This window comes from Passer domesticus, chromosome 3, assembly GCF_036417665.1.
Source record: "Passer domesticus isolate bPasDom1 chromosome 3, bPasDom1.hap1, whole genome shotgun sequence".
NCBI lineage: Eukaryota > Metazoa > Chordata > Aves > Passeriformes > Passeridae > Passer > Passer domesticus.
This window is the reverse complement of record NC_087476.1, coordinates 74,162,812-74,190,701: the sequence shown is the minus strand read 5'-3', so window position 1 is coordinate 74,190,701 and position 27,890 is coordinate 74,162,812. Positions and strand designations below refer to the sequence as shown.

The 27,890-nt window shown below is 39.9% G+C and overlaps 2 protein-coding genes and 1 long non-coding RNA gene across 38 annotated transcripts in view; 2 read left to right on the top strand and 1 right to left on the bottom strand.

Annotated features, from left to right (window-relative positions):
- The window catches only part of AFDN (afadin, adherens junction formation factor), a 116,072-nt gene extending 97,209 nt beyond the window's left edge, over positions 1 to 18,863 (top strand). For 10 of the 26 annotated variants that reach the window (XM_064414000.1, XM_064413999.1, XM_064413994.1 and 7 more), the window contains 6 exons: positions 1,781 to 2,803; positions 4,607 to 4,642; positions 9,140 to 9,274; positions 11,401 to 11,920; positions 15,878 to 15,956; positions 16,696 to 18,863. In XM_064414000.1, coding sequence (XP_064270070.1) covers positions 1,781 to 2,803; positions 4,607 to 4,642; positions 9,140 to 9,274; positions 11,401 to 11,920; positions 15,878 to 15,956; positions 16,696 to 16,840 — 1,938 coding nt within the window. In that variant the 3' untranslated portion in view covers positions 16,841 to 18,863. The remainder of the gene's footprint in view (positions 1 to 1,780; positions 2,804 to 4,606; positions 4,643 to 9,139; positions 9,275 to 11,400; positions 11,921 to 15,877; positions 15,957 to 16,695) is intronic. The other 16 variants (XM_064414011.1, XM_064414008.1, XM_064414006.1 and 13 more) reach the window with 8 other exon arrangements.
- LOC135296969 (uncharacterized) lies at positions 16,770 to 24,193 on the bottom strand. Its single transcript, XR_010358968.1, has 2 exons — positions 21,632 to 24,193; positions 16,770 to 21,096 (listed from the first exon to the last, which is right to left on the bottom strand). It is a non-coding gene; the product is annotated as an uncharacterized LOC135296969 (long non-coding RNA).
- Positions 24,194 to 24,276: 83 nt separating this feature from the next.
- Positions 24,277 to 27,890, top strand: part of KIF25 (kinesin family member 25) — a 51,931-nt gene continuing 48,317 nt past the window's right edge. For 3 of the 11 annotated variants that reach the window (XM_064413974.1, XM_064413980.1, XM_064413981.1), the window contains exons 1-2: positions 24,316 to 24,553; positions 25,266 to 25,331. In XM_064413974.1, coding sequence (XP_064270044.1) covers positions 24,476 to 24,553; positions 25,266 to 25,331 — 144 coding nt within the window. In that variant the 5' untranslated portion in view covers positions 24,316 to 24,475. The other 8 variants (XM_064413985.1, XM_064413973.1, XM_064413983.1 and 5 more) reach the window with 8 other exon arrangements.

Below are 27,890 nucleotides of genomic sequence, written 5' to 3'. Positions count from 1 at the left end.
AAAGAAATAATTGTTTATAGGTTGCTTACACATGTATGGGCAAGTGAATTCAGTAAAAAAGTCACTTTTATTTTGGTGGTTTTTTAGTATTATAGAAATTAAGTTCTTGTTATTTGGGCTATAAAAAAAATAGATGCTTTGCTCAAAGTAGGACGGTATTTTGAAAGGGAATGCTGCAAGTTGAAAGACTTTGGCAAAAGATACAGAAATATTTAACTGAATTTCCATGCTTAACTCTTCCACATTTCATGATTTCATCTCACTTAATCTTAGCTGCATAGTTAACATCTACGTGCTTTCTGTCAGTGATGGCAGAAGGGGAGGCAGGTGTCTCCAGAGAAAGGTTCCCACCCATTTGTCTTAACTGAATTCTCTGATAATTGTTGCCTGGATATGAATCTCTCCCCTACTTAAAACAAGCTTAAGTGAGTAGCTTAGATGAGGTAGTTAAATTGGTAAAGATGAAGCCCATCTATTAAAGTCGTTGACAGACAATGAATTTGAGATACAGCCTTAAGGCTGAAGGCAGGGCAGAAAAGGATTTTGCTAAAGCACAATAGAATGTTTAACTCCTTACTAGCACTGAAAGTGTTAATAGTTTTTCCCTGACAGACAATAGTTCTTTAAAGTTGAAAATTAGAAGAAAACAGAAGAAAAACTTTTACAAAAATAAAAAAAATACACTTTAATCTTTGCAGAGAGAACTGGCCTTGTAAAAAAAGCTGCTAAATGTCTGCTTTCTATTCTGAAGGCATTAGCAAACTTTGGCTAGGTGCATCTTTACAGCAAGTCTACCACAAATAACTGTGTTCAGCTCTGTTGGACTAATAGAGCATAAAAAATACACTTGTTCCTCTCAAAGAAGTTATTATTTAGAGGTCATGGTTAAGGTCATTGACGGAGGAAAATAAAAGGAGTTTGCTTTGTTAGTCTTCTCTCAATTGTTGATAATTGGTGCATTGTGTGTTCAGTACTTAGCAGTTCCTAACATTCAAAGTATGAATACTTGCTTCAAGAAAATCATTAACAGATTTAATAATCCTGGTTTATGGTCCAGTGTTCCAGTGTCCAGTGTTCCTTTTCAGGTGGTTGTTCAGCGCAATGGTACCCAGAGGTTCTACAGAAAAAGACTTGGTGTTGCACTAAAGTGACAAAAATCTCAGTTCATTATACTCATGTTCCAGGAACAGGTAGAACTAGACTGTCTGCCTGGATTCTGTACCCTGAATTGTGTTAGTAATGGGAGCTTCCTGCAGGGCATCTCTCCTGTTAATGGAGGGTAGACAGAGGCGCTCTTCTCTCTCTCGCTCTCTCTTGCTCTCTTTCTCTCTCTGCAGCCTTTGTGTTTGCTTTCCCAATAGGAAAGATCTTCAGTGAAACCAGTTGAAGTCTGAATGGCAGAGCTGGTATGACTGAGCCACTGCTGAGAGCTACCAGGACTTTTGTATTCACACGTGGGGGAGGGGGTGTCAGGGATAGTCCTGAGAAACTGCAAGCTGGGGAAGTTTTCTGCTTACACTCCAGCTTAAATTCATCATTCCTCCCAGTCCAGTTACCAGGCAGTTCCCAGGAGCTTGCTAAGTCTTCCATCGCTTGAATGAGTTAAGAAGACAGAGAAGAATATTTTATTGTTGGTTTTGGGAAACCTACTGGGTATGGAAATGGTGAAATTCAGTAAAAGTAATTACCTTCGTAATAAGAACGTGTTTTGTAAGCCATTTTCAAATATGTTTTAATGTGGATGGACTGTGATACACATGCCTTGTTTAATATTTTTCAGCGTGTAGCTCGTTCCCAGGAAGAGCTGAGAGACAAAGTTTTCCAGCCAGAGAGGAATCGTTTGGAAGTTGTTATACGGAAGGATGTTGAATACATTGATCGGAAGTCAGACAGCGATCAGTGGATGAATTCATCTGTGGATTCTAGCACATCTAGCCAGGAACACCTGAACCATTCCTCCAAACCAGTGTCGCCTGGTTCTTGTTTAACTAAAAGTGGGCCTGGCCGTTGGAAAACTCCAGCCACTAGCCAGCCAACTCCAGTGGCCATTTCCCAGCCTATCAGAACAGATCTTCCCCCTCCGCCACCACCTCCTCCAGTGCATTATGCTGCTGAATTTGATGAACTACAAATGGATTTGCCTTTGCCTCCACCTCCTCCTCCAAATCAGATAGGAGCACAAGCATCCTCCCAGGTAGCTGCTGCTGAGCGTAAAAAAAGAGAAGAACATCAGAGGTGGTATGAAAAGGAAAAGGCACGTTTGGAAGAAGAACGAGAAAGGAAACGTCGTGAGCAGGAGAGAAAACTGGGCCAAATGCGTTCTCAGCCACTAATTTCTGCTCAGCCTGTGGCTCCTCCCGTCTCCCTTCAACAAGTGAAATCAGAAAAGCCCTCAACTTTGCAGAGGTCTCAAGAAACAGTTATTCGAGAGCTGCAGCCCCAACAGCAGCCGCGGACTATTGAGCGGAGAGATCTGCAGTACATTACTATCAGCAAGGAAGAACTATCCTCTGGTGATAGCCTCTCTCCAGATCCGTGGAAACGGGATGCGAAGGAGAAGCTGGAGAAGCAGCAACAGATGCACATCGTGGACATGCTGAGTAAAGAGATTCAGGAACTTCAGAACAAACCTGATCGAACAGCGGAAGAAAATGACCGCCTCCGCAAACTCATGCTTGAGTGGCAGTTCCAAAAGCGACTGCAAGAATCAAAGCAAAAAGATGAAGATGATGATGAAGAGGAGGATGATGAGGTGGATACTATGCTCATCATGCAGCGACTGGAGGCAGAAAGAAGAGCAAGGGTAAAATCCTTTCTAGAAAAAAATACTGTAAATTTCGAGCCTGATGGATTTTCATGCTTTGAGTATTTTGATGTTATTAGAGAGTAAAAGAGGATGACACTTTCGTAAATGGCTTGATTTTAAAATTAATAACTTAGAGTGGTTTCATCAGTTAAGTAATGTATTGCAAAAGTACAAAGCTACCTTTTATAGAATACAATTTAGCAATTGGATTTACTTTTCTGGTTTTGGGGAGAGAGAAGTTCCCTTTGGATAAAGGTTTTTTGCCATGTACCTAGAGTATGGTTAGAAGGTAAAATATAGCAGAAATTTGCTTGCAGAAAGGTAAGCAAAAACATTTGAAATTACGTAAGTTTGTAGGAGAATCGGGAATAAAAATAGTGTAATTTCTCCCTCCCCTCCCCAGTGTATTTACCTCTAAAAGTTTTTATTTATAGTTTTGGGTCATGAACACAGACACTGAATGCATATGGTTTCCAGGGAGTAGTGAGCTAAACAGACATTCCAACTTGCTGGTCTGATACAGCTGCTACCTCTACCTTTACCACCCCTCAGTGCTGACCTCAGCAGTGGAGGGACCATTGCTTGAGCTGTGTGGTTTTGGGTGGTGTACCCCCTGTCTAGAGCTCTGACTCCTACAGGCCTGGATTTTTCATGGTGTCCAGATTAATCAGCATCTGAGGTTTGCTTACCTTAGCTTCAGTTCTGTGAAAGCTCATAATACATGTAATAAGATAATACAACTCGATAGTATGGTGAAATTTTTAACAACTGTTGCTGGTAGCTGTTGTCTCCCAAGACTCTGCTAAATCTGCTGTTACTGAGAAAAAGTGTCTATAGGAAAATTTGTTCTTTCCTGAATAACTGCATGGATTCCAAAATTACGTACCAATAGCTACGCTTTTCCAGGCTTAAAAGCTAGCTCTGTAATATGTTCAGTGTCTTCTGTGTGTTTGTCTTGAAAAGTTGACTTAATTCTGTGATAAGCAGTGTTTAATTCCTGAGAAATGTTTGGACATGCTTGTTTTGACATACAGAAATAGCTAGTGGCTTGAGTAGGATTTGAGTTCACAATTGTTTTGGCAGCTTCATTTCCTAAACTTACTCTTCTCATGTTCGCTGCAGTCTGCATTGCTTTCCTTTTTTTTTCCCTTATGCCTAACTTTATTGCTGTGCAAAACAATAGACACCTCAAACTTGGAAACTGAAGAAAGAAAAAACTAAGTATGTATTCGACAAACAAGTTTCCCTAAAGTCCAGCATTGCTAACAGGACATTTGTGGCACATAGACAGTTACGTGGGCATAAAAATTCATGTGGAACTGCCATTTTAACAAACAGTGTCTTAAAAATTTTGCTGTGGCAAGGCTAAGAAACCGACATGTTAATTAAAAAAAAAAGCCAGTTGTATTGCATAACAATATTAGTCTTCTCTGCAAGTGCTGGCTTTAAAACACTGTGCATTAAGTTCTTACAGCTTTTTGGAACATTTTGAAATGAAAAAATAACAGTTGTCTTGAACTGAATTAACATTTTAATTTTGATTACGTTTTGCTTTTAGAGATGCAGTTAAGTAGCATCTTTGTGGATCTACTGAGGTAGATCCATGATGAGTCAATACTGATAAACATTTTGGATTATTTGTTTTAATTTCTGTATTTCACATTTATGTCCATTCAGTTCCTCATTCTAAAGCAGCCAACTAAACAAATAAAAGAAAATGCTTTTGAAGTATCACATATCTAACCTGTCTTTATTTACAGTGTGCATCTTTCTTTTTTTCCCTTTTCTTACTACCTGCAGCAGACTGCTGTGCCAGCAATCTCTGTTCTAGATTTGGTATGTTTGTTTCTTTCTCTTCAATATCTCTTTCCCATTTCAGTTCCTTATTATTATTAACAGCCCTATGTGCTTTGGATGATAATTTGGCTTCTTTGGGGGTTCAGAGATCATTATGAATACTGTAAGCAGTAAGTTACTGCCAGCATGCATTTGAGTGTTTTCAGATATGGTGATTCCTTTCCCTGTGTTTCCTTCCTCTTAGATGTTGTGTTCTGCTTGCAGACTTGATTTGTTGCAGCAGTGGTCTAACATAAAACTGTATCTGCTGATTTGTGCAATTTTGTTTACAAAATCTTACTAATAACTTTGAATGAACAGGCTGTGAAGTAAGATTGCTTCCTTTCCCTTTCGCACCCATGCAGGTTTTAGAAGAGCTCTAAGAACACTTTCTTTACAGTTTGAAGGGAAATTGCACTGAGAGCCTAGTAATACAGCATACTTCTTCAGGACATGTGGACACCCTGTTGTTTGCAGGTGTTACAGATGTCTGGTTTTGACATCAACACAAAAATGTATTGTAAACTCAGAAATCACTTCCAAACTGATATTTCCAAGTTGGTTGCATAAGCATGCAATCATTAAGTTACAATATCATTTCAGTTTCAATTGGTTAATACTATTCTCTTGCATCTAAAACATGACCGGCTTTCAAACTGGAGCAGTAATTGCTATGACTCCAGCTAATTTTGTATTTTATTACACTTATTGGACATGGAGAAGGAGTTTTGTAGTCTTCCAGAGCAGAAATACATCCCCTTCAAAGTCAATTTCTGTGTAATTAGTCTACCAGTTTTAAAAGAAAGGGGATGTTAGTAAAATGTCATTTGTGCTGCTTGGAAAAACTGTCAATGGGTCGGTTCAAATGATGGGTTTGGATATTCAGCACTGCCTTATGAAAAAGAAAATCACCTTTTAAAATGCATACTTCCGGTAACCTATAAAATCTAAGGTGCTCAGTTTTGTTATCTGTGTGTTTCGTGAGTGTTAAACAGTTTACAGCAGTGGAACAGGTGAAGCATTTCACCTTTTTGAATTTAAGGGCAAGCCAGAAGTCATGGATCCTTCAGACTTTGAATCTTATCAATATTTTCTAATTATTACCTGTATTTTTTTGCTCAAACCTTGATTCCTGGAGCTGTGGCTAGATAGATAAAGTGCTTTTCCAAGCAGACAGCAAACATCTGGATCTTTCAGCAACAGGAGGTTGGTGAAGGCAGACAGTATCACCAGCTTGAAAAATGGATTAGACAGATGCATAGATACCACGCTGGCAAACAGCTGCTCAGAGGATTAGACAAGACTGTACCAGCTGACATCTTTAACTATGTGCTAAGTGCTGGGGGAATGCTAGCATAAAAGGGCAGGCTCATGTGCAGCTCTTCTTGCCATGGTCAGAGACAGCAGAGTACTGGCCTAGATGGATGCGTGGCCTGAATCAGTTGATGATTTATGATGTTCATAAATTTAGCTTTAAAAAAAGGCAGCAGCAAGATACTTCTAAAATAGTTGAACACTACACCCAGCGATTATTCATAATTTCGTTATTTTTATCCTATTCACGTGACTTTCGAGACATAAATGCATCTAAACAATGCTACTTCATATACCCAAGTAATTCCTACTTTGTTTCTAAAAAAACCCCAAAACCAACAACAACGAAACGTTGTCATGTTTTATGCTTTTTTTGTATGTCTAGGGGGGTGAGCATTGTTGATAGCTGTTCTGCTAATTACAAGACTGAAGGAAGGTGATGAACGGTTAATACAAGAATTGTCAGCTTAGATAGTGTTTGTTTTTTAAATTCCCCAGGCCCTATGAGATCTGACACAGCTTTTTAGCTGTCATTAAATAAATAGGTATAAATTTAAAGTTCTCCTGGAATATCTTTTAGAGTGTTATAAGCAGTGGTTGGAGAAATGAACATTTTCTGAAATTTGAGATGTCCTGGATTTGAGAATGGCCTGCTAGTCCTGTGAATATCTTAACACTCCTGATAGGATCAGCCCACTGACCCCTTTACCAGGAGCAATAGCTTGGAGGAAAGGTGGACTTCTCTGCCCTTCTAGGTGTAGAAGTAGCACTGTGAGTGTATGTTGGCAATAAGGAGACAAAGTTGTGTGACTGAGCAAACGGTTGGCACTTTGCAGTAGAGCTGGGTCAAAGCAGGGGAAAAGAATTGGTGCTTTGTGCTCAGATGCTTTGCTTGGTTACAGCTGAGAGAATGCTCTTCTCCATCACTGTGGCTGTACAAATTAGTTGCTCTTTCCTCTTAAAATATAAACACGTGGCTTTGGAGGAGATAGTGGAAATACAGTAAATCTGGTGAAAACATGACTTGTAAACAAAAGTAAAACTGATTGGGATAGAGAAGCAACCAATCAAAATATGCAACCTGGGAATCCTACAGCCCTCTCACTAGAAGTGGGATGCAAAGCTGATTATCCTTTGCATCTTGAAAATTTGGGGTGAAGTTAGAACTGGATACTGTTGTACACACAGAGTTACAAACACCTGCAAGTGCTCTGGCATACCTCATCAACCTACTGCTCCCTGCCTTGGTCTGGGAATGCTCCAAAGTAGAAACTAGTTAGTAATCATCAAGAAATGAAATGTCATCTCTTAATAGTTGCTGTATTCTCACTTCTGCCTTCCATACAATTTTTAGCCATTTTCCTATAAGTATTATGTTTAGAGTAGCTTGTGACCTGGATACAGTTGTCTTCACAATTCTTACGATTTAGATGATAACAACAGTTCCCAGGTGGGCAGCTTGGTCACTTCTGCCTTCTTCTTTCTTTAGTTATGGTCAGAAGACAATTAGATAAACTAGTCCTACTTTCTCTATTATTTAGTTGGAAATTCTTTCCCATTTAAGTGCTTTTGAATAGGAATATTTGCTGCTAAGCAATAAGGCATCCGTGCCATAACCTGGGAGCAGTAACTGCCATGTTCAGGGTGTTTCTGTAATGCACCTGGGACAGGAATTTTCCTGTATTTTCTCACCATGCAGTTTTTGCTTGCCTGGTTTTTTTTCTTCTTCTTTTTTATTATTAAGAGGAAATTACTTCTCTTGTATAAACACTTGTGAATTACAAGCTATCTTTCCTTTTGACAGCAATATTATGTCCTTTGCTAAAATAATGTCTTTCTAATAACTAAGACAAGAAGTCTTAATCCAAGCAGGGAGTTGGTTAACTACTCTGTTCCCTGCTCTGCAGTGCAAACTGAGCTTGATCTTCGTTTTTTCAGTTAGGAATGACAAAGTTTTAGCCCTAAATAAGGGGAATTTACTTGGACGTAGCATCCTCTAAAATATATTCACCAAATTAATTTTGTTCTTTAGCTTTCATACTCAAAAATGAACAATGGGGGGAAATAATTGTAAGAAAATTAGCCGAACTGTTTATACTTTTTTATTAATGAATTGGCGAGGAAGATACTTGCATGAAGGTTGTCCTTACAAAGTCTATTAATATTTAATTTCTCTTTCTCTCTTGTACTGTTTTGTGTCTTAAGGGTCTTTTTCTGTAAGTGAATTTGGATTGTAAAATAAAATCCAGGAGTAGAAAAGTATCCCTGTTACATGCAGTTTATAGCAAGATCAAATCATTTGTTGATTTATAGTAATAAGGATTTAAAAAAAAGTGTGGAGGAAAAAAAATTACTTTAAAACATATGCAACAGTAAGAAATAACACAGCATGTAGTCCAGTTATTTTCTACTTGTTTTTGGGCCAGTGAATATTCTTGTCCATCAAGGGCTTATATACTGTTAGCTTTAAAAAAAATGCAAAGTTTGGATTGTGCTCAGTTTTTCTGTCTGTGCAGCATCATACACGTTTATAAACCAGTATTGTCTGTTGGACATGAGTTGTTCTTGTGAGCTGTTTCATCCCAGTAGTCAAAAGTTTTCTTTCCTTTACTCTCTGTTTTTCCAAAACCCATGTGCTGCAGATACAGTGGGAGATTTTATTTCCCAAGACTATTTGTAGACTTGCTGAATGAGCCTTTTACTTTAAATGGATTGACCCTTTGACTGAGTAATGATTTTCCAGTGCTTAAATTCTAATCCAGAATTAAAAAAAAAAAAAAAAATTGACTGCTGGAGATGTGGGCTGTTGGTTCCAAGTATTTAATTTCATTTTACTGTACCTATGAGACTATGGTTATTGAAGCTCTTTGGGACATGAGACACCTCAGTCTTCTACTGGGAGTTCATACATGACTGCTAAAAATGTCTCCCTGTGTAATTTGTGCTTTTATGTATGTAGTTCTGTGCGCCTGTATTTTGGGTTTTTTTCCCCTTAGCAATTTTAGGCAAGCCAGTATAACAAAGCATGCTCGTAATGACTGGAAATTGTATTAATGAATCTGTAGCATGGCATTTTCTGCTGAATGAGTTATTTTTAGATGCCAGTATTTAGTTACATTTTTTGGTACATTTTTGACCCATCTTGCCCATGTGAGTGACCAGTTAAAATTGTGTCTCTGTTAGTTACAGGATGAAGAACGCAGACGGCAGCAACAATTGGAAGAAATGCGGAAACGAGAAGCAGAGGACAGGGCCAGGCAGGAAGAAGAGCGCAGACAGCAAGAGGAGGAGCGGACCAGGAGAGAGGCTGAAGAAAAGGTTGTGGTTTTCTGAGTGCCACAGGGGTTCTTGCAGGCCTTTCCCCTTCAGCCTGGCCAGTACCAGCTCAGTGTTGGGTCAGCAGGGTTTAAACACAGTGGTGATAAGGGTCATGGCCCAAGGCTTCAGTTTGTTCTATCCAAACCACAAAGGAATTAAACAGCCCATTCCTGCTGGCTGGAGTTGACTGGTATTGCTGAAGTAGTACTGCGGGCTTAGTGCCTGAAGGTTTTTGGCAGTGGCAAGGCTCTTACCTTCAGGGCCTTTCTGAAAATTATGGAAGAAATTAGGTATTCCTGTTTCCCTTCAGTTCCCATCATAAATTGCATACCTTTTTTATTATCATGGCTCAGTTAGTGCTGTTGGGTTTTCCTGTGTCCCAGTAGATGGCACTTAGATATTCTCTAATATTTTTTAATATAGATACAGAGAGAAGTATGAGATATGATGGAGCCGTGATGAATATTCCATATTGGTTTTTTGTTTGGAATGTAGGAGGAAAGTGGTTTCTAGAAAGCAAGTAAATAATTTCAGCAGATAAGTGTGCAGTCAAATTATAAAAATTCAGAATTGTAGGTTCCATTGAAACATTATACATTAATATGACAAGCTTTACTGATAAAACTAGAAGACAAAGCAACTTATTTGACTCAGCATGTTTCTTAAGACCCTTTTGTTCTTTGAGAAAGCAGTTACTTTTGTTCAGTTCGCCTTTTAGGAACACTGACTTCAGAGAGAAGGCTAGCTTTTAAAGTTGTTCATCTTGGAAGATTGAGCAAATACATTTTAAAAGCCCCCAAACTTTAAATACTTTAACTATGTTCATTTATTTTTCAAGCTTTGTTAAATTGTTGCCCATAAACAGTATGGTTTGATGAGTGGAAGAGGTGGTAATAAGAGAGAAGTGAGGAAGGTGTATCTGCAGTGAGGAAATTTTTTAAAAATAGACTCTAGGGACCTTAAAAATGCAACCAAGAGAAAACAACTATGGCTTTCTTAACTTCTGACAATGATGCAGCCAAATGACATTTGGATCACACTTGAAAGAGTTTTCACTGACAGATGTTGACTGAGATACTTCTACCAATTCTGAACTCAGTACTATCAGTAAAATGGTAGAGTAGTTTTAGAGAGTAGTACGAGTTTCACATCTTTGCTACAGATGAACAAGATCAGATCTATTTATTATTTTTTCAGGATAACTGACTCAGTGTTGGACAGATAAGCATTTAAGGTGGATTTTTTTAAAACATGTGGATTAAAACCAGAAATGATGGTTATTTCAAATGTCATATATTCCTAGCAGAAATTACACTAAACTTATACCCAAAGGGTTTTGTAATGTACATATAGTTCCCAAATACACCTCATTTAGTATCAAATTACTGAATAAACCCTTATATTAATTTACAATGTGTCTGAGACAACAGCTGAACAGAATTAAATGTTATTTAGTTTAAAAACAGAACAGTCTTGTAAAGAGGAAGAATACATAGAAGACAGCAACCTCATATAAATATCATTAGCATAGTTTCTGGTTTAAATGCCTTTTAACAGTATTTGTTTGATGCCTGTTTTGGAAAATTTATTTGTAATAATTTTTTTCATGTGAAAGTAGTTTTCCTGATGTTTATACTAGAAACTTTGTTAGAAGTCATCTATTCCAAGGCTCTGTTGACTCATTTACATTGTATAAGCATGAAAAATAACAAAGTTCCTTTTTAAGGTTGTAGTTAATTTTAGTTGTATTCCTCTCCCACAGATTCTCTACAGCTTTAGTAAATTGGCACCGTATTAACTGTAGTTACAGTTTGAATAATAAATGTTTGAATGCCCTTAGTTTACACAGGCAGTTGCTTTAGTGACACAGGGTGTTACTGGATGGCTGCTGGTTTTTTGCAAATATGACGGTTTGACCACTGGCCAATCACCAGTGCACCCACAAACACCATTCACTCTTAGTAGTAAATATTCTTTGTACAAGTCCAATATAGATGCCCTGCTTATTGCCAGAAAAGGAGACAAAAAAGATTGACAGAAGATGATTGTAGCTTAGTGATGAAAAGCTTAAATCTCATGGATTAAAATGTCTGACCACTGTGTTTCTGTTTCCTCTGGGCTTTCAGAGGCGCCAGGAAGAGGAGTATTACAGTCGCTTAGAGGCTGAAAGGCGCAGGCAGCATGATGAAGCTGAACGAAGATTGCTGGAACCTGACGAGCCTGGTCTGTACAGACCTCCACTTCCACGGGAATATGAACTCCCATCCCCAACCCCTTCATCTAACGCTCCTCCTCCCCCACCTCAGCGAAACACCTCTTACCTCAAAACACAGGTCCTCTCCCCTGACACGATTTATACTGCCAAGTTTGTTGCATACAATGATGATGATGATGATGAGGAGGAGGATTCCAATCTAGCAGGTCAGGATAAGTACTCCAGCACAAGAAAATCTTATGGTGACTTTCCTCCTGCCACCCTTAAGCCACAGCAGCCCTCCCGCCAGCCTCGCCCAGTTTCAGATGGCATCTTTCTTTCCAACTCATTCCAGTCATCTCCCGTCAATGCCAACAGTACTACTGTCAAAAAAAGCCAGCCCCCGCTCCCATCAAACAAACCAAGTTTCATCCATGCCAGCAGCTCTAAAGGTAGAAACAATGAAATAAGTCATGTCTACAAAACTGTCCTCATATTTTCAACTCCAGGGCTCTAGACTGAATCACTTATTTTGTGATTTTCCCCCTTCATTAATCACTATTTTCACTCTGGTGATCTAACTTAAATCCTGATATTAATATGAATTCTTCAATTTTTAATTATTTTGATCTCTCAAATTTTCTTGCTCTTTACCCAAACTTTTCAAAAGCAAAAATTCCATCTTTCATGTATGAATCAGAAATTATTTTAACTCAATCAGTTTGAAGTACTGTTGGTTTTGGCTTTCACTCTGTATCTCTAAGTGATTTGTTTTGTATGACTGACTACTGTTTACTCAGGGCATCTGGAAGTGCACCTTTCTTGAACACAGGAAACCTCTCCTGATGGACAGAACTTATCTTCTGCTTTGTTATTGGTACCAGGGTTCTCTCTCTTTTAATAGTGTGTGCAAATGGCTTTAAAAATTACATTTGTAGATATAAATACACAAGCACCAAGAGAAGTACAGGTCTTGCAGTTAATTTCACGTATTAGGCGCCATTCCTAAATTTCTGGTTTGTACAGTGCAGTTTCCTTGCAGAGAGACAAAAAAATGTAAACTTCATCTTAGTACTGTTTGCTTTACTCCTTCCCTTCCTTTCTACACCTCTGTGTTTCTTTGACTCCTCATCTTGTTGTTGTATAACTCCAAGCCAACCATAATGAAGTTTAATTTCAGTTAGAGTTCTAGCTGCCAGTAACTTTAGCACTGTATTTTACCTGCAGAGAACTACTTGAACTATACTCTTGAATTCAAAGCTAATTCAGTCCAAAGTCTGGGGATTTTTTTTTTTAAACTGCTGCTGTGGAGGAGAAATCTTGTGTACTTGACACTTTCAGTAGGTCTCACTCTGATAAGATTGCACTTTCTTGATATAATACTTTGTCTTTAAACAGCAGCATCTGCTGGTACTTCTGCATTTGTTTTCTTCTATGTTCTTTTGAAGATGGTGGCCAGGACATTGTCCTAGTTTATTCTTTTTACTTACACTGGAGATTAACAAGTGCCTGACAACCAACTCTATGCAATCAATTCATCCTTCTAAAATGAACAAGGTAGCAAGTCACCTGATATCCCAAGGGAAGGTGTTTATGCTGGCTTCTAGCTGAATGGTCAACTTCTTTGCTGGATTCAAGTCTTAGTGGCACAGGTGGAATCCTATAGTATGTTATAACCCTCATCACTTTTTTGACCGCCTAACAAATTAGGAAAATCGCTCACTTGCTTTATTCAGCGTTGTGCCCTGGGCATAGGGAGGATATGAGCTTCCAAATAGGTTCCATCTATTAGAAGCACTTCTAATCCAGCTGCAATAGCATGAGAATCTAATTCCAGATATATATAAGGCCACTGAACTGCTTGTCCACATCCTGTTCAATTGAGGCTCAAGTCATAATTTTCCAGCAAGGAAAATTAACATCCTTTCTTTTGCAGGACAGATTAGCTTCTGTTACTGTTGAACTGCTTCCTGTGCTGAAGAGAAGCTCTGCACAGTATTGTGTAGTTTTTAATATTGCTGAAGGGACAGTTTAGCTCAGTTATAATTACTGTCCCACTGGTGTTGGATGGTCAGTAGTTCCACTGTTTGTGATCAGCACAACACCCAAGTTGCATAAAAAAAGTATCCACTGTGATTCTCCTGTAAAGGTGGGGGAAGCCTGGTAATTTACACTGGTGTTGCCTGTGAGATATCAGGATGTAGTAGTCTCTGTGGTAATAGCCTCTCTTCTGTAAACCCACTGTCACTCCTGCCTGGCTCTGTAATAGGCTCTGAATCTTAAAGGAAGGTGAGGGAAGGTTTTAGCTTTTCCATGTGTTTTCATTAGACTGGAGTATAATTCTGGACTCTACCTGCTGTGTACTACCATAATACCTACTACAGTGCACATGAAATCACTGATAAACCTACAGCCAATTTTGTACCAGAAGGACTTTAGCTTTTGAACACAAGGTATTACAAAGAATTAAGAAAATTCTGAAATGGCATGCTTTTGACATGAAACATTGGTACTGTATGTCTGTACTTAATTTCTTTTCTTTCAAAGGACTTTCTTTTTCTAGGAATTCTTCTTTGAAACTGACTGTAATAAAAAGTAAAATGTGCCTTCCATCACAGCACGTAGGCTTGCAAAAGCGATTGCTTCCCTTCCCTATTTGGCACTTTAAAGGCTGTGTATGTAATGAATTAGGCAACCCTAGAGCCATTAGTCACTAGTTGTCACCACCACTCTCCCTGCCTCCCATCATCCACAACTCAGAATGCCATTTAGTATATAATTGCATTTCTAATCCTGTTCTGTTAATATTAATTGAAAAATGAATCTCAGGAAAGTGAAATATTCAGTGATATTGTTTGTGCACATTTGTTTGTCCTGGAAAAAAATTGAAAGGACAATATACAAAGATTTGGTTAGGGTTTTGGTAACAATTAAGGAATATTGTAGTATGATGCTTCGCCTTTAATAGCCTAATTCATAAACCATACAACTAATTCTGAATACTCTTATTTCATAATTTTTAAAATAGCCTTGAGAACAGGTTAACTTCACTTGATTGCTCAAGCTTCTATGAAGACTGCCTGCGTAATGTACAAAGCTGTTTGCACAAAATGCAGAATTCACTGTGCAGTTTGACCATCTCCCATCTTGCTGACTCTGTTACATTCCTATCCTTTACAGCTCTTTCCTGTTCTGAGTGTTAACTCTAGTAAATCATGCTTCTGCAAATTTTGCTCTTGTGCTTTCTTCCACTGGGTCTTTAAAGACCATTTGGTCTGTCAGCTCACCAAGAAAAAAGTCAACACCCAAATGAAAACCACTATCCAAATGCAAATGAAACCACGACCCACAGCTTGTGGATCCAGACACAAGCTTTTCAAAGTGGGGGAGGCAGTACTTACAGGAATGTAAGACTCACAACTGATAGGAAAAAAATCTTTATATGCCTGGCATACCTAGTATGATGTGGTTTGCTGCAAATTTTTGGTGGAAAAAATTTGGCCTACAGCACGTTAGCTAAATTGGCTTATGTGTTCTAGCCTCACTCAGAATTACTAAACATTTCTGAGAAGTTAGATGTACCAGTGGAAGAAGCAAACATCTCCTTTTGTACCAAAGAAGGTTCACAAGACATAACATGTACAATACTGAGACTCGAACTGTCTGAAGACAAATCTGAGTAGTGTGCTACACTTTTTTTTACTATTTTCCTGATAGTTATTAAGATAATATGGTCTTAAATACAAATTAAATTTTTAAACTTCTAATTGGAAATAAAAGGTTTTGTCTTGTGGCCTTTACAAGGAATTAATATCCTGTGTAAAACCTGTGTGTTACATCAGCTTAAAGGTGCAGTGCTGCAAGACTTGAAATTTAAATTCAGGAGCGGGAGGAAGGGGCTATTTTCTGAGTGGTACAGTTTGTGTATCAGACTTAACAGAGACTGAAATTTTGATTCTGCTGAATTGCAAAGATGGTATCTACTAATCTTTGCTTACTTTTAGCCTCAGAAAGAGAGGAGCTACAGCTAACTTACTTCCTGTGAAGTTTGTCACAGGATAATGAGAGTGTTGCACTGTGTTACTCCTTGAACTGCTTCTTGTATCTGTGTAACAATAAGGCATAATAAGATAAAGACCATGATTTGGCATGTGCTGGATAATCTAAACAGAATGGGGTTTGACTCAAAATTAGGAATTTAAAAAATAAGCCTTTTTAAGAAGGTTTGAATTTAATAGTACTGGAATTAAATATTCTAGAGGTCAGATGACCTCTGATTGATTATGATTCTCATTTGAGATTGTTTCTTGAAAGAAGCACTGCACCTTTTTGAAGGAATACAGTATAAAACTTCTGTGTTGTAGCTGCTGTCCTTAAACTTACTTCTTTTTTTTTTTTTTTTGCATAAGGAATAAATTCATACACTGGATCTACTGGAGCAGCTGCTGGGGAAGTTTATCGGGATCCAAGAGACAAAAGATCTAAAAGGTGATATACAGGAGTCCATTAACTTTTATACAACTAACTTGGCTAGCTTTTGCAGTATTTCTTGTTGTCATCGTTCTGTCTCTGGGGGCTACTCCAGAGTTCTGCTGTTGGCTCTGTTATGGGTTACTATAAAACACAACTAAGTTCTCTCCACAAGTCCTTAGATGATCTGAAGCACTACTGAACAGCAACAAGTTTTGGCAATACAATTAAGTAAACAAAATTATCACTGTAAATGAGCAACTTCAGCTTGTTTAGGTGTATTTATAAATCTGAACAGTACCTCTCCAGTGGCATTCTTAGAAAACCTGTAATAAGCGTAAAAGATCTAAGCTCATACACGCTTTACCATGTAGCATACTGATGATGGGACAAGAAAAGGTTTGTCTTCCAGTGCTTTTTCTTAGAAATGTGCCACCACAGAAAAGCTTGCTAGTTTAGTGAGAGCAGTAATGCTGTGCTAACACAAGCAGAGCCTTAGTTTATAACCTGCCATTCATATTGGAAATTGGCAAGCATTTCCATTTCCATGCAGTAAATGGTCAAGTCATTAATTTCTCTTAAGTGATAGCACAATGTCAGAGTTGTGTGTATGTGTGAGGAACAAAACCTTTCAGAACACAGAATGAAGACTGCTTTGCTGTAGTCAAAGCAGCTGTCATTACATGTCATGAAGAATGATTATGTTTAAGGACCTTGTAGGTGAGAATTGTAAAAAATATTTTTGTTTCCTTTCCAGTCAAGATGCAGATTTACCCGGAGCACCAGAAAACCTGACGTTCAGGGAACGCCAGCGACTTTTTTCACAGGGTCAGGATGTATCCAATAAAGTAAAAGCTTCTAGGAAACTAATGGAACTGGAAAATGAGTTGAACACAAAATAAGATGAAAGCACCTTATCAGATGTAATGGATGATCTCCAAATTGAGGGATTGAGATTGGGAGCACACTACTAAGTATGGACAGAAAATGAATGTTTTCTGAAAGGAGTGACTTTGATTCCTTTATATCTACTAAGACTGTTAATTAAGACTTAGAGATGTTGCAATAGCAAGAAAACTCTGATTACTTTGCCAGAAACTTGTGGTTTATACAGTGAAAGCACTGTAAATTTTTAAAGATATGAATCACGTGAAGGTAACTTTTTTTCTGTTTTGGGGGTAAAGTTCTTTTGCACCAGACCAAGTAGCACTTGTCAAAGATAAGTTGTTTCCTGGTGTTTTACAGACACACTTTTGTTTTAGCTGCTGAGCAGAGAAAGTGAGAATAGCTTGAACTGCCTAAAGTAAACTGGCACTAGAAATTGGTATTTTAGGTTGTTCGACAAGAAGCCAATGTCTGGGCCACCTTAAATAAGGTTTCATATGCAAGTGTGACATACTGTATGGTGTTCATAGAAGGATAAGCATATCAATACAGATCTTACCATTACTTAGTACTGGCATAACACACATTCTCTAGATAGAATCTTGGAATAAGAATATCTCTATTCCTATGTATTTGTTGGGTCTAAAATGGATGCCTAAGATTTTATCTGTAGTTATGGAAAAGTCTGCGTTGTTGTATCCCCACTATATGTGCTTCAGACTTTAAAAAAATGTGAAGATAACAACCTTTGGATAACTGTTTCATTAAAAATTACATAAGCAATAGATAGTAGGCTACACTTAGTGGCCCTCCATCAGCTAGGACCAAAATATTAGTAATGTCTTAAAGGCAAGGATTACAGTTAGAAGGTAAGCAGAACACATGGGTATGTTTTCTGAGAAACTCAGATTAGAAGTTATTGGGCAATTAGGCCTGGAACAGTATTGATAAGTCTGTTATTATCAGTTCAGCAATATATTTTTTTTCTATGGAGATATCAATTGGCATATTAGAGAAGAAGACTGAAGTATAAAGCATCAAATACAGTACTGCAGTCTGGAAGTGGGAACATTCATAAGGTCATTAACACGGCTGGTGTACTAGCAAGGAACCATCCCTGCTCATGCTGAGGAAGCAGTGCTAGTGAGCTCCCATTCCGTCTAGCTGGCTTTACTGACATCCTATTATGGTTGTACTGAAAGCCTTTTTGGCAGTTCAAGCTATTTTTTCACACTGTTATAGCCTTATTTAATTTTTAATTGTTAATCTTTTTCCTCCCACTATTTCCTCAGCTATGCCTATGTGGCTGATGATGTTGGGAATAAGGACCTCATCAGAGTCTTTCTCATTGTGTGATGTTAAGACAATATATATTGTGATTCCAAACAAATTTTCTATTTGACAGAGCCCTTTACTGGCTTTAGATGATTTTTTTTCCTGTATCATATTGTTCTCTTATAAATATATATTTAGGGATTTGTGCACACTTCCAAATACAAAGGGGTAGATTTTCACTGCCTTAGGAAAGAAATCACTTTTAATAAGAGCTGTATGATAAATAAATGCAAGTTAATGAAAATTGGAGTGTAAATATTTTTTACGTATTTCAGGTTTCTTATTTGAAAGTGTGCTTTTACCGTTTCACCTGTTAAATATGAAGTAGAAGATTAAACTGGTTGAAAGTGTTAATGAAGGATCTGCATGCTTGCTTTGTCTGTTCATCAGCAAAAGCAAGCCTCTCCCAATTTATCTTGAGAACACTAGCAGCCTTACAGTGAGAGGAAAAAACTTACGCTGTGGCTGAATTACTGTTGCTGCTAGACTCTGAAAAAGGCTTAGCAAAAAAATAACCTATAACCTTCAGCTGAGTGGATTTGGCCGCTATTGGGCATTCGGGTCAAGTGTGAATATGTGTAAAAGTGCTTTTCATATTTGTCTGTGCATTATTTGAAAAAAAAAACCATCAAAACTGCTGTAGTTTCCCATTTCTACTGTATTTCACTTGCAACCTATTTTTAATAAAGTTTGTATTGTATTTAACTTTGCATTCAATGTTTTTTGTATTCTTATTTAATTCTGCATTCCTAACAACATTATCATAAACCAGAGGGACTTTTAATATATTTTGACTTGCCTGTCCTCTTAAAATGTGTTTATGAGCAAAGTCACAGCAAATGTGTTGTTGAGCAAAGTATCTGATATGAAAACTTCAAATTAATTTGATACGGAGAATCAACAGAGGCTGATCTTCGCTAATCAGAGAGGAGAAGTTCTTAACTCATTTGATACCTATAGTGCTGACTTGAAGGAAGTGATTTTTACAGCTTAATCAGCAGTTTACAAAGTAGTAAAGACCAGTGGTGTTGATTATATAGACTAGTCATACTGTATTTGTATCTTCCTTAAGTGCAAAGTTGCTTTTGTAACAGCAAAGAGGAATCTAGAACGTGGCATCTTTTGGAGAAGTAAATAGTGTATGCAGTCTCCACAGGGATTGCTGTGGTTAATGGGAGTCAGCAGTTCGAACACTGCTTGGGAGGGAGCCCAGCCCCAGTCAAGTGCTGTAGATGCCTTCTGCTGTAGCTGTATCCATCTGCTGAAGATGGGATTGAGATCCTCCTATAACATCAAAAAATAACTCAACTTTTAATTTTGAATCTAGAATGTCTAGACTAGAAGAAAATAGAAACAATCCATTGCTCTTCTATGTATGAGTCCCTCAGTCTAAACAAAAGAGCCAGTACAAACAAAACGTGGTGTATTTGAGTCAGTAGTTATTGCAGCTGTGAACTTTGTCATAGAAACTTTTATTTCTAGACCAAACTATTCCAAGGATTATGAGAGGAACTGTGTGTGATGTACAGCAGTAGTGATGCATTTTCTGTCGGAACCCAGGATATTCCACTCTCTGCCCTGGATGACTCGAGACCCTGGCAGGGGGCTCAGAGACCTAGGCACGGAGTCAAAAACATTTGTGCCTTCGGTTTTAGCCCATGGAACAAACATACTTCTTTGTATGAAGATTTACAAGCCACAAGAGTTTGAGTAGAATGATAGCTGATTTGTCACAGGGTGAAAAAGTAGGATTTTGGAGTTTTAGAATGGGAGTTCAGGAGGCAAGATGGAGGAATTTGGACGTGTCCTGTCCTTCTCCTTCTTGTGCTCCATCTTCTGCTGTGATGGTGACACTTCTTGACTGGTTTAGAGTAGAGACAGACTGTCTACCATAGGTGATAGGTATTGGAAAATTATTGTAAATAAAGTACACCTTGTTCTTAGTATACAATGTTAATACCACTGTTGCAGTTCATTGGTGGGGGCACCCCGGGGAGTCCCTGGAGGGCACCCTAAGCTGTGAGTTGGCTGGCAGCAGCAGGCAGGAAAGGAGACTCCACACGCCTTCTGAGGGTGCTGATTAGATGGGGGTTTATTGGGGGTCCCATCCCTGGGAGCAGCATGGTTACTGAGGGGGAAGGGGAAAGGGGGAGGGAGGGGGAGAGGGAGAGCCTAGGGGAGGGAGGGAGCAAGAGGGGAGATGGGCTAAGAGAGGAGAAAGGCTAAGAGAGCATTGATTTCGCTAGCACAGCTTAAGAGGGGAATTTAAAGTGGGTGCGGAATAACACTTGGGCCAATGGGATTACAGATACATGATGGTTCAGGGCAGGACCACATGCTTAGAATATACTGTACATTTTGGAGGGGTGAGACAGAGTACCACCCCAAGGGCAGACAGGGTGCCGCAACCCAACCTGCTGGACCGATCTCAGCTGGTCAGGGAAAGAATGTTATAGATAAGGAAAAATAACCTTGAAAAGCAGAAGTGACAAATCTCTACTTCTTTGGTTGTGGCGCTGGGAGCAAAAAGACTTTCTACTATCTCGGGGTCATCCCAACCCCAGAACCCCGAAAATTTCCAATGGGAAAAATGTTTTGGGCTTGCTCAGTGAGCACACTAGTGTGATGCTGTTGGGCAGTGCAGCATCTGCTTCTCTTGAGGTACATGAGATGTCAGGTTGGCAGCACAGCTCTTGGTGTTTTTACTGATGATGGTCCTTACAGTGATAACTGTGTGAAGTTATATTTGCCTATGCAGTCAGCTCTCTACAAAACAAATAATTTTAAATCTGTGTTAAATTCTGCCTTCTGCACCTATCATTCCATATACACTGTTGTTCCACTCCTTTAGGTAGTCTGTACTACAGTCTTGCTGGTGTTTGAAGAAAAGGCAGTGAAATGAAGATGTTGACCAAGTCCATAGTATGCATCCTGTTCCCTGAAATAATAAGCAATATACTTGATCATACAGATTAATGTTTGTATGTCAAGCAATGAGTACATAAGTAGTAGAATAAACAAGACTGTTCTTTACCTCCTTATTCAATGAGACAACACAAAACATAGTGCTGGTAAAAAGTGAGCTTCAGTAATAACAGTCTTAAAACACATGCAGTGACTCATGTATGTGAAAAGAATTGGCTCTTCCTCCTGTTTTGTCAAATGATACTGCTGTCTCAGGGTCAGTTACTGGTTGTGTGTGTTCCAGAAGGCAAAGCCTCACAGGCTAAAATTTTGGAGCTAGCTCACTTCTTTCCCAGTTGTAATGGCAGGTAAACTTAATAAGACCACAGTGCAATACACCTGCCCAGAGAATCTCAGTTTATTGTTACTGACAGGTGCTCAGAACTCAACTACAGTTACTAAAGAATGTGCAATGAGATATTTACAGCTTCACCAAATAATGTTTACAGGTTGTGTGCAGTACAGCAGTCTCAAGTTACCATCTGCTGAGTGTGGAAAATGTCACCTACCTCATAGAGGCAGTAGAAAATGTGGGGATGTACAGCAGAATTCTCTGTGTTTGGCAGAAGAGAGATAATGGCCTTCTCTCCTGGACTTTTTCCCCAAATGCTTTTTGACCCATTCTGCATTTAGGAATGTTTGAATGGACAACTCATCAAAAGTTTGTGGAGCTGGGACCTCTTAGGTCTTGTTGGTTCCACCGCTGGGGTTAAAGTGAAATGCATCAGAAGTATTCAAGAGAATGCTTACCTAATAGTATCTTAAGATTTATAATACACTGACAGATTTTATAATCCATGTATGGTATTTCACTGATGCTAAAATTAATAGACTTAAATGTTGATTTAGACAGTTCCGTGAAATTTCTGGCCTTGAAGTTCCACAGCAGGGTCTGTAATATGGCAGGGCCTTGCATTTGCAGGGGGAATAGGGGATCAAGTTGGTAAAAGCTGGGGGAAAAAGATTCTTCAAAGCAGTGAACCAGTGTAGAAGGGTGTGCTGCCACACAGTCTGGCAGCATTGCTAGAAGAGAGCTGGATTTTATAGTTGTTTCTTTCCCAGGTCTCACCAACAGGCAGTTTTGTTCATCAAGCAACCTCTCCTAAGCTTTGGAAACAGATGGAAGATCCCTAAGGAGATTTGCTGCTGTTATGAAGAGTCACGCGTCATACTAAGATTTGTTTTTCTATAGATGGGACAATTTTCAGTACTATTTGACCTTCAGAGGAGCATACAGAAATGACAGGAGTAGTGGATACTCTGTTTTAGGTTACTACTTCAAAGGGTGCTAATAAATTAAGTCTTGTCTGTTAAAGCCTACAGAAACAAGATCCTTAATCTCATTAATAGTGGGAAAAATCCACAGTAAGGGAGAGATTAACTGTTACACTTCAGAAGTGATCCTTCTGGGATGAAGCTGAGTTTCACTGGTAAATAACATTGTTCTGACTTGACTGCTGCTGCAGGATAAGAATTACATATAAAATCACAGCTTATTGTCAAGAAATGTGAGTCACACCCTGCAAGCAACTAAATCATCCTCCCCAAAATAGCTGATGTTGATTAAAATCCTGTCTGCCGTACTTAGTGCCAACATCTCGTAACATCCACACCATTACAGCACTTTTGAACTGTTTTTTTTCCTTGTATTCATTTGTCAGTTCTCATTTTTCCATCAAAGCAGAACTAGTTGCAAGGAGGAACTGCTGAGTTACACTTTTATGTGTCAAACCTAACTGCAACCAGCCAGATGGGTCTTTTTTTTTTTTTTAAATTTTTAAACAGAGGCTATAAATTGTAGCAACTTGTTGAAGATGCAGGATCTCAGAAGATGGTGGATAGAGCTGCACAGGGTGTTTGGTTTGGTCTGTGATAGCTGGGCTGTATCTGGGTTCCTTAGGAAAGGAACACTATCCCTTTAGTGCCAATGGAGGGATTCACTGCTCTGTGTCTTTGGATTTTGTACTGTCCATACAAGAGCACATTTACCATGTTCAGCAGAGAGTAACTTAACACTGCTATTTTGCAGAATTGGATTCCTCTGTAATTATCATGTTGGTTTAGGTTTTTAAAAAAAGAAACCCAAACAACTATAGTGCAAAAATAGTGCTATTTCCCACTTCCAAGAAGCTGACATGTCTGCATCTGGCATACTTACATATTTTATAACCAAATAGTATAATGACTTTCAAGACCATATAAATCTTTCAGTGCAATACAGTAGAGTACCAAGTAATATTGCTAATGCATGTCACATTTTCACCTTGGAAACCTCAGTGTTAGACCCCCAGCCACAGCCTGGATGAATAGCTCCTGCTCAGGGCAGCTCCTCAGGAGTCCCACACAACCTGAACCCACAAGCTTTGTCCTTGTGCTAAGACCAGCCCTAATGCTGGCCATGTTTGCAGTTACTAAACAGCCTCTGTGGTGAATCATCCAGCTCTGCATCAAAGCAAGGTCAGCTACAGCTGCTTGCCCAGGGCTGGGTCTAATTGGGGTTTGAGTAGCTCCAAGGATGGACACTCCATCATCTCTCTGAACAGCCTGTGCCAATATCCTCACACTGTCCTTAGATATCTTGTCCTGGCCCCCGGGCACCACAGAGCACAGTCTATGGTGTTCATACTCTCCCATCAGGTACTTGCACATACTGTCTGGATCCACCTCAGCCTTCCCTTCCTCCAGGCTACACTACCCCAGCACGCTCCGTGTAACAGATGTTTCTGTCCCTTAATCTTCTTTGTGTCCCTTACAGTCTTAGTCCAAAGCACGCATCACCAACTGCTTAGGGGGGAAGTCGTGTAGCCAATATCAGAGCTCTTAACTCTGTCCTTCTCCTCCTCATCCTCTGCGCCGATGTGAGGTTTGTGCCCCTGAGCCCAGGAACCGGGTAGCCTTACACCAGCCTTGGGACGTCCAGGCTTTCCTTCTATTCCTGCACTCCCTCCCCGAATCCTTGGCCATGGTCTCTGAGATCGGGACGCTGCAGGCGGAGGGACCACCTCCACCTCCACCTCCACCTCCACCTCCACCTCCACCTCCACGCACACCACGCCCGTTCCCTGCTCAGCCTCCCTGCAGGGGGCGCTCTCCATCATAGGCAACCCGTGGCTCCGCCCCGTTCTCGCTTTCTGCTCGCGGATTGGTTGGCTGCCCTGCCACTCAGGGCCGGAGCGCGGCTGGCAGGTGGTGGCTCTCGCTCAGCCAATCGCAGCGCAGGCCGCTGGGCGGGGAAAGGGCGGGCCCGTTGCCATGGCAGCCGCGCTACCGCCCCAGACGCGTCCCGGGTTAAATCCCCGCCGGCGCCGGAGCCGGAGGAGTTCTTGCTCCGCCTGGGCGCGGAACCAGGCGGGATGATGCGGCCGCGCCGCGAGTTCGACCCGAGCTCCGTGTGGGCGCAGCGCCTGCGGCAGCTGGAGCAGCGGTTGCGCGTGAGGGGGCGCGGGGCGGGGCCATGGCGGGGCCTGCGGGCGGGCACGCGCTGCGGGGCGGTGCCTCGGCCCCGGGCTGGAGGGCGGGGAGGGCGCGGCCGGGCCCGGCCGGTTCCTAGGCGGGCATCCCGAGTGCGGCAGTGCGGAGCGGCTTGTTAGGCGCCCGTGGGTCGGAGCAGCCTGCTCCAGCTGGCGCTGGGATAGAAGTGGAGTGTCAGAGTAGTGAGCAGCTCTCCGCCGGGTAGGGCGGGCGCTCGGTGCTCTCGGGAGGCCCCCCCTGTGCTGAGGGAGCGCCTGGCGTTGAACGCCTCTAACAGTGCTGCTGCCTTGGAAATGGAAACTTACGTGCTTATGGATAAATAAATAAATAAAATAGTGCTTTTCTAAGGAGCACGGTCCTGGAAAATGCCAGAAGGAGGTGGTTTCGCAAAGCAAAAGCGCTTGAAATTGTGTACCTATGCGTTGCCACACAAGCAAGCAACCTAACAGAAAAGATAGAAATAAAGGAATAATAACAGTTTATCCTAATTTTTGCATGCTCTTATACAAATACTGTTGTGATTACGAGATGGGGGTAGGTAGTCTATTGATCTCAGGAGTTTGAGAAACAGTGGAATATGGTAACGAAGGCTATCGCAATGAAACTATATTAATCAGCCTTGTGTTTTTTAAATTTTCATTTTTGTGTATTTGGGTGGATTTTGTTCCTTAGACCAAAGAAGAAAGAATAGTTGTCCTGGAAACTGAAAATGCTGTTCTTCATCTAAAACTTGCAGAGGTGACTGTTTTTTGTTGTTGGTTTGTTTTTTTTTCCATAAAGAATTCTTGTGTAAATAGGAAAAAAAAAAACAAAAAAGCACAGAAATATCTGCCTTCCTCTATTCAGGTTTTACCCTCTTTACCAGTTGGGAAAAGTCTCTGAACATCTAAGGCTCAGCATCTCTTTCTTTTCAAAATCATGAATGGTAGCAATAATAATAGGCTGGTTAAGTAAATAGAAGTCAGCTTGAATTTCAGTATTTGCTATTGTTTTAAATCTAGAAAGCTGAACTGAGATAATGACTCTGGAAGCATTAAATGTGGAATATTTCTTTCTCCTTACAGGAAATATGTTCGTCTAAAAGACAATGGCAGACTTTTCAGGAATGCTTTTTAGGCACAATTGGGATGATGCTTTGAAAGGAACTGTTCGCAGAGTGCAAGAGAGACATTTCTTTAGGAGTAGACTTACCAGGGATGCCCTGCTGTGTGTGTTTTAGTACTGGTATTGTTGCACATTTGCCTTGTCACACAGCAATAACTGGATGCCCTCATTGCCTTGTATCCCTCTACAGAAGCATAGGTTATTCCTAGATCCTCACTGAAATAAGGAGAAGCCTGTGATAATGTCTGGGGCCTTCAAAGGGGGGGGGGGGGAATTTCAGAGATCTAAAGAATTTTGAATATAGATGTAGGCTGCTAGAGCAGAGCCAGCTGTCAGTATTAGTGGTGGTGGAAACTGTTGGCTAAGAGTTTCTAATCTGGGCTGAAACATTAACTGCTTGGGTGACCTCAGGGAAGCCATTTGCCCTCCCTGTGGGTTTGCTAACTCCCGTGGATAAAAGTGGGTTTAACATTTTTCAAAGTCTAACTGGAAACAGGCGGTATATCTGAAATGAGTTTTGCTAGGTATACAGAAGAACACTAATTTATTCTGAGGAAATATTTTTATTATCTTTGTTCCTCTTTACCATATTCATTGAAAGCCTTAAGTATTTCAGCTGATTCTTTTTTATCCTCACAAGCACAAGAAATCAATTTTTCTAGTCAGTAAGGTATATCAGATATAGGAGGAAGTTGTCTCTGTATCGGACAATGAAGTCTTGTTTTTCAAATAGAGCACTGCTTCATTTTATTGAAAAATCTGCTGAAAGAAATGGTCACCTACACAAACACGAAGAGTTTGGGCAGTGTTACCGCCATCAGTCAGGAACAATGTCAAATTAAATCCTTTGCATTAACCTTGCACTAATGGTTCTTGCACTGATTCAGGCAGTTATTTAAATACACTTTAAAAATTTGCCTCTTCTTGGTTAATGTGCCCCAGCAATCTGAAAATGCGAGCTGAACTGACATCTGCGAAATAGTTTTACCTTAACTGAAGACTCTCTATTAAAAAAAAATACTAATTGAAATTAGTATTATTTAAGGTTGTGCAGTATTCCACCATATGTCCTAATATTCTACAAGCTGTGCTGTTGAGAAAAGCTACCGCCCTTGACTGTCTATCCCTGATCCTTCAGATCTGCCAGTGGAGCTGCCTGAGTGATTGAGCTGTAACAAGTTCAGTCACTGGAGCCAGGGTTAAGAGAGGCCTTATTCTTAATTTGCTAATTGGATTCATTTTGTTTGGAGTGAGTTGGGAGGCTTTAGAGACAAACTTATGAGGATTGCCGTAAATTAGGATTTGCAGTGTAAATGTTTGTCCATAGGTTGCATCAGTCTTATTAAAATGTTATCTCCTGCTACAGATCTTCCCTTAGTTCCTTGAGACAGTGATGAATTTCAGCACTTCTCCTGTGTTCTGCAGCCTGGTGTATTGTTATCCCAGCAGCATGCTGGAGGGGTTGTTACTGCACATAGGCACTCAGATTTCTAGGTAGTTCTCCTTTTTGCCTTGCTTTTTCTGTTTGGAAGTCTGTTTATGTACCTGCATAGCCCTTGCTTTTACTAGCAGTCATTGAAGTCCTGGTCCTGCAGCCTTCTTTAGGTAAAGCCAAGTCTGCCAGAATGGATCTGATTGCAAAACTGAGAATTCACTTTGGAGAACACTATTAAATAGTTCTGTTTCACTTCTGCTTATAATAAAGCTGACTATAAAAATGTTTTAGTCCATTTTTTGCTTTTATGCTCAAACACAGGTTTGCAAGTGCTGGCCTATGAATAACTCTGGTGAATGTTAAAACTATATTAGTGGAGAAAACCCCAAAATCAAGGCAACATTTGCAATAAAGATGAACTTAATAGATGAAGTGATGCAATGACAGTAGCATCTTTCTGCTCTTATCTTAGTGTTTAGAAATGTGGAGGGTCATGGGGAATCTGTGCAGATGGTGCAGATTAGGTGCTAAAAGGAGGTTTTAACTACCCTAAGCTTACTTAACAAGGCTTGAGTACTGCAATTGCTTATATACATAAGCTTATTTTCAGGAGACACTAATTCTGGTGCACTACTAGTGTGCATTTTTGTGAAGCTGTTTGTGAATATTGCATCTGAGTTACATGAGTCTTGAAAATCTTTAGATTTTCAGAGTGTCTAAACACTGTATAGAATCAATCTCAACATCTGGGACGTTAA